The sequence below is a fragment of the Aedes albopictus genome, chromosome 3, assembly GCF_035046485.1.
Source record: "Aedes albopictus strain Foshan chromosome 3, AalbF5, whole genome shotgun sequence".
In the NCBI taxonomy this organism is placed as follows: domain Eukaryota; kingdom Metazoa; phylum Arthropoda; class Insecta; order Diptera; family Culicidae; genus Aedes; species Aedes albopictus.
Genome location: NC_085138.1, coordinates 345,858,127 through 345,864,277, shown reverse-complemented (window position 1 = coordinate 345,864,277; position 6,151 = coordinate 345,858,127). Strand labels below are relative to the sequence as shown.

General features: G+C 43.8%; 2 protein-coding genes across 2 annotated transcripts; one reads left to right on the top strand and one right to left on the bottom strand.

The window, feature by feature from the left end:
• The first annotated feature begins 650 nt into the window (after positions 1 to 650).
• LOC134291660 (transmembrane protein 39A-B-like) lies at positions 651 to 2,594 on the top strand. Its single transcript, XM_062859684.1, has 3 exons — positions 651 to 1,134; positions 1,194 to 1,979; positions 2,202 to 2,594. Exons 1-3 carry the CDS (start codon positions 778 to 780, stop codon positions 2,436 to 2,438), a joined length of 1,380 nt encoding a protein of 459 aa, XP_062715668.1. The 5' UTR covers positions 651 to 777; the 3' UTR covers positions 2,439 to 2,594.
• Positions 2,477 to 3,587, bottom strand: LOC134291661 (LYR motif-containing protein 2-like). Its single transcript, XM_062859685.1, has 2 exons — positions 3,413 to 3,587; positions 2,477 to 2,924 (listed from the first exon to the last, which is right to left on the bottom strand). The coding sequence occupies exons 1-2, from the start codon at positions 3,449 to 3,451 to the stop codon at positions 2,652 to 2,654; spliced, it is 312 nt and encodes a 103-aa protein (XP_062715669.1). The 5' UTR covers positions 3,452 to 3,587; the 3' UTR covers positions 2,477 to 2,651.
• Positions 3,588 to 6,151: the final 2,564 nt, after the last annotated feature.

Genomic DNA, 6,151 nt, shown 5'->3' with positions numbered 1-6,151 from the left:
AATTTTGAGAGCGAAATCATTCCGTGACCGTTTCTTGGCCTATCCTTTTCCACAGTACTTTTCAGGTCCGTACTGCCCATTAAAGTAAAATAGAAAACCTTTATCCACAGAGAACAGACGTTTAAGCTCGAACAAAAATAAGTCGAAATCGCGTGTAAAGGATTTAAGAACAGACAAACAGACTTCCAGTCGGCATTTCTGAATCATCGCAACGAATCAATAAGCACCACCTCAGCTGCTGTTTGTGTTAGTCAGATCTGAGAAACGTCAGACTCCCGTCTGCTGATTGGCTGCGACGGCTCTGGCGACGGTTTCATCCGCGACGGATTCAAATCGTCGCGTTTGATAAGGGGGGAAACCGTCAATATCGTCAAGAGAAGCCGTTAGTGTGAAACGTCAAACGCATAGAAAAACGATGCTCGCGCCTGTAATTGTGAAAGCCACAACTATGAAAATTTAAAAAGATTGATAAAAGCGTGGTCGATGGAAATTTTGTAAGTTTTACGTCTGTTTGTCTGTGTTTGCCAGCATGCGACTAGTTCGCATTTTGACTACCAGAGCTCTATACGTATACGTTTTCACATTGTCCGTCCTCATTTTTATTTCCCGCACTGTTCATGCGAAACGTCAAAATGCGACTCCGAAGACGGCAAAATAAAAACAAAACGCGTAAAAATCATCCGGGAAAAGTTTGCTGAACTTGTTTTTGCGAAAAATTTAGTGTAAAATGAACTAAAATCCCCCGGAAATCTGTCGCAATCGTAAACTAAACCGCAAATGACCGTTTCCAACCGAAGGATACCGCGGCTGTCGGGTCACCGTGCTCATTTACCACCGCCGCAACATTTCCAGCATCCTCCGATGCTTGCTGGCGCCGGTGGGGGAGGTGGTGCTGGTGGTGGTGGGGATGATGCCGGCGGAGCTTCCACCATGAATGGCGATGAAGATGTCCAGTTCAGCCTGATTGGAACGCCGTTTCCCAAGCACGTTCCATTTCCGAACGTGGAGCACAGCTCCGAGCTGGTGAATGAGTTTCTGATTTTCGGGTTCACTATTATTGCCAGTGCGACACAGTTCCTGCACCTGTACCGGACGGTTTGGTGGCTGCCGAATTCCTACACCCGGCAGGCGGTGGTAAGTGTGTTGGGATTCGAGAGGAATGCCAATGATGTTAATGAGTACATTTCTTGCAGAATTTCTATCTGATCGACTGGGATTTGGCCATCTTCATTTACGTAATGGCCAGTAGGCGGTTACTCTACTGTTGCATTCTCAAGTTGATCGATTTGAACTGTCCGGAGGCTTACGTAGACGTTAGCAAGAAGGTGGCCAAGTATGTGTTCTTGGCATGCGTTGTGATCTCATTCGTCGGCTGTGGAATCCAAATTTTCCAGAAGAACAGTTATCTATATCTGTTCTGTCTGTCCTATCCGTTCGTGCTGTACTTGACCATTTTCGGATTCAACCTGGAACAGTTTCTGAGGACGATTGTGGACACGGAAGTGAATTGTATCAATGGAATGCCGGTGCACAGCTGTTCGTCGAATGCCGTTTCGGTCCGAGCGGAGATTGATGCCCTGAAAACGGATTTCAATAATCGCTTCAAGCAGATTATCTTTACGTCCGTCCTGAATGCGTACTATTCCGGATTCGTCCCATGCGTGCTGGTCCCAAAACATCTGTATTATGACATCTTCTGGGCCACGCAGCACCTCGGATTCATCTTCATCGGTGGATTCACGATGTGCGTGGCGTACTGCTTCCCAGTCAAGTACTGCGACGTGTTTCATCGGGCGGCGCTGCATCTGGGACAGTGGAATCGGATGACCCACCGGTCACACCATCCGCCGCCGTATACGTGGTCCAAGTCGACTATTTTCCCCTATGGAACGTACGTACGGTACATGGGAGAGATCTACCGGGCGTCCGGGTTCTGCACTTCGGCCATTCCGGCCAACAACAGTCACATCCGGTTCTTCGTGAGTACCTTTAACATGTATAACAACATCTGTCACTATATTTATTACATACCAGCGCCTGGAAGCCTCGGAGCAACATCCGCTTGTCTTCCGCCGGGTTGGTTTCCATCGCTGCCGCGAGCTTCATCACTTCGTCTTCCGTTACCATCGTGTCCTCTCCTGGCTTGAGCCTTATAAATATTGTCGGTCTTAATATTTTTTTATTCTTGCGACAAATTCCAGGTCATCTTCAAAAATCCGGCCCTGATCTACCTGGTCCTGTTCGGAATCCAGATTGCACTAGTTGCCATTCAGCTGCTGATCCTGTGCCTGTCCCGCGAATGGCACAACCTCATCTCGATCGCATTCCTGCTGCTGGCCAACTATTTTACGCTGTTCAAAATCACCCGGGACTATCTGATTGCCAAGCGGATCTACGCCGGCGAGAATGCCATCAACGAGAAGTTCAAGACTCAGTGAAATGATAGGGATTGGGCGGTGTTCCGTCATAGTCTCTCTTTCTCGTCAGCACAAAGGTATGTTATTTATTCACACGAATCAACAACTTACTTAACTTTTAAATAACTATTAAAATACATGCAACAAAGCTCAGAATGAATGAGCATCTGAATTCAATCCAAAAAAATTGTCTAAGTCAGCGTCTATAAGCTTCGAACGCCCTCATTTATCGCTCTATGCAGACTTGCATCCACTTTTACTAGAAGCGGACGCCGCCGTTGTCGAGGCTATGCCACTCAGTCCCAAGCTAGTTTGTAGCTCCTTGAGTGACCGATTGGCAGTCTGCATCAGCATTTTGATGGCCAGCTCTTCGGTTTGGTGTCGGTTGGCGCGGAAGTCCGCACGGGCCCACTGGCGCAGTTCCTCGCGGCTTGCCTCATCCGGCACCTGACGGATCGTACGAAAGATGGTTCGATAGAGCTTGAGCACTTCCTGGCGAAGCATGAACTGGAAAAGGAAGAGTAAACTTAGTTGCTACTTCCATGATTTAGCAGTATTCGTGGCTAAACATTGAGATAATTGCCCTGTCCAAATTATGTATACTTGAGGGTGTCCAAAACATATATTCGGTGTCCAAAATACAATTCTAACAGGTGATTGGAAATTGTAATTTTCTCAGCTTAAAATGCTTTCGTTAAGGGTTTTGTCACCAGGAATGCAAAGTACAATCATATTATAAGCGTGTTAGTAACTTGGAAAATTAATCAATTGCTAGGATTTGATTTTTCCAACGTTGTCTTCAGCCTGTCCAAAATACATGAATTACCCTACTGTCCTTATGTTTGATGAGCTCGAATTTTCAGAGAAGCATATTGATCACTTAAACAACCTTGAATTTCAATTTCAGGAGGAATGGTTTGAAGCCCCAGATTTGGTCTGCTTTGGGCCACTCTTATATTGTGGCAGGTTTTTAAATAAAAGTTTGTTGAACTCACCTGCTTTAAGCTCAATGCACTTTTGGGTAGCTTTGACATGTTAGTGTATTTTGATCAGTTATTTGATGAGTACCAACAGGGAAATATTCATTAGTAATATTATAAACTTGGTCGAGTCTACATTCTATTTAAGTAAAGAAAGTTAGGTAAAACTAAAAGTTTTTATTTGTTATGACATTCCGTCGAATCAAAATAAATAGGGGTACGTTCATAAAAAAATATCACGTGCTTGTGAGTGTGCATGCACAAGTTCTCGGTCCACGGTGAATACTATGGATGGGACATAACACTACGAGGGAAGATAGGAAAAATTAAACATGCTGCAGCGTCCAGTATCAGTTACAAATAGACGTAACACTTGCGAAATTTCCATCAACCACGCTTTTAACGATCATTTTAAATTTTCATTGTTGTGGCCAGAGATGGCATTTCACCGTAGCGATTCACTTCGGCGTCAGTTTATCGACCGCACTGGGGATAGGAACATTTTTCACCACACCAAGAAGCCAGTTTCTCTTGTTTTGGGTGGTGGGTAGACCAAGCGCTAGTGCGTGCTCTTGCTCGTTCGCCTTGGATCGAGTGTGACTCACTCTTTCGCGCGCAACGCTCTCCGGCGCTCTCCCGTGTTTTCACCCAGCAGTCACCGAATCATCACCATGGTGTCGCCGGGGCGAGAACTCTCCGGTGTTTCACCGCAGCGCGCACTCTGGCGCAAAAACCTCACTGGAGCGCGCGCCCGGGTGATTTTTTACACTTTCACCGGAGAGAATTTTAAATCGCTCTCGCCGCACTGTTGTGTGACCTAGTGCTCAGGGAGCTAAGAGATTTATTTCTACCCAACAAGCTTGCGCGCATCCGAATCGCAGTGGTGGATCCACATAGGGGCCGTCCATATACCACGTGGACAGGAAATTCATGGTTTTTGACCCCCTCCCCCCTCCCCGTGGACAAGCGTGGACTTTTCATTGACCCCTACCCCCCTCCCCAATGTCCACGTGGACATAAAAAAAGCGTTTTTTTTTATGTCTAAATTAAATGAAAAATGTGGTTTTGATTTTTTTTTTAAATATTGTTTTTTTCGTAAACAATGTCTTAAATATAATTGCAAACTTTATAAAATACAAATGTTCTATAGCTACCTACAAGTTTTCCACATTGTTTTTAATTCAGCTTAACCCTTTATAAGGCCGAGAAAACTAGAAGAGTTGTCAACGCATACTATTATGGAAATGATTATACAGGGTGTTTGTTTCCGGACTTTAAATAATTTGAGGGCAGATAGGTCTTAATGAGATATGAAAAAGTGCCCAAGGAACATGGGGTCGCAAATCACTGCTAAGTGAGTTATTCAAAATTCTATGATTTTTAACATGCAAAACTTCAAAAAATTGTATCTCAGCTATCTTTGATCAAAATCTCAATCTTTTTGCATGAATTGAAAGCCTGAACCATTGTGCTGTTATGCTTCTTGGACAAAAACTCGATCTAAAGTGATTAACATGCTTAAATTTTGGAAAATTTGCGGCAAAAGCCGAAAAAATACTCTTTTTTTAGGTATTTTTGTTGTTATTTAATGAAAACACGTAGTAAAATAGAAAAGTGATATTCTACAAAAGATTGTTTATGTTGTTTTCTACCAAACTCTCTTTGAGACCAACATTGAATTTTTTGTAGTTTGGCCACAATAAATAATTCTAAGTTAGGTAAGAAACTCATCGAATTGCGAAAAACATCGCCCCGATTTCATTCAACCGTGCTTTGGCAGCACTTCCCGTTCGTGTGCCTGCTGTTTAAGCTGCTAGTACACAGGGTCAAATATTTGTCCAAAAAGAAACCAATGCTCAAACATCTTGTTTGACTCGATCGAATTTTCATTAGTGTCAAACTGATGTTGTTTCTTGAGTTCTTTCCTTGACAAATATTTGACCCTGTGTACTACTGGCCTTACTCTCCCAACAGCAGGCAAGAGAAACTATTGCAACGCACATGAATAGCCAAACACTGCCACACAACCAACCAACTCGTCCTGATTGGTGTTATGTTTAGTCGTGCATAACATACATTGCACCAATCTGGGCGAGTTGGTCGTTCGGGTGGAGAGCCGGAGAAGTTTGTAGCCACGACCATGCCTCTGTTATTGTTGATGTGGGGAGTGCGCACAGTTTAAAGCGGCGCATCGAATTTCCGCTATGGCGGAAAGCAATGCGGAGGTTGCGTGCGAGAGGACGCGCGCAAGATTTTTAAAACATTGATATGCTAGTAGCGATACTAATGTTGGTCGCCGAGAGCAAGACGAGCTGCGTGGTGTTTAAATTCCTTTGCCGAGTTGGGTTTCCTTGCACTCGCAGTCAATCTGCGGTGCTATTCAGATGGGCTGGGGTTATGCTGACGAAGTCAGATATTATTTTATTGATTTTAAATAAGTAATTCAATAAATAATGCCATAATAAATTACAACATTAATGTATGCTAATATGCTAAATAAGCTGTGATTAATCTTTTTTCTGGCATTACGTGCCATCGGGTACACAGTCTGTTCTGTACTATTTAAGGTATGAATGGGTGATATTAAGGTGGATTATTGCGGAGAGTTGGGGTTTTTAAATGAATATTTGAGAACTTTAGAAGATATTGGGGGCATTGTGAGGGAAGTTAGGTCCTTTAAATAAGTGTTCGGTAATTTTAGGTGATATTGGAGGGCATTCTGAGGGAAGTCGGTTCCTCCCAATAAGTGTTCGG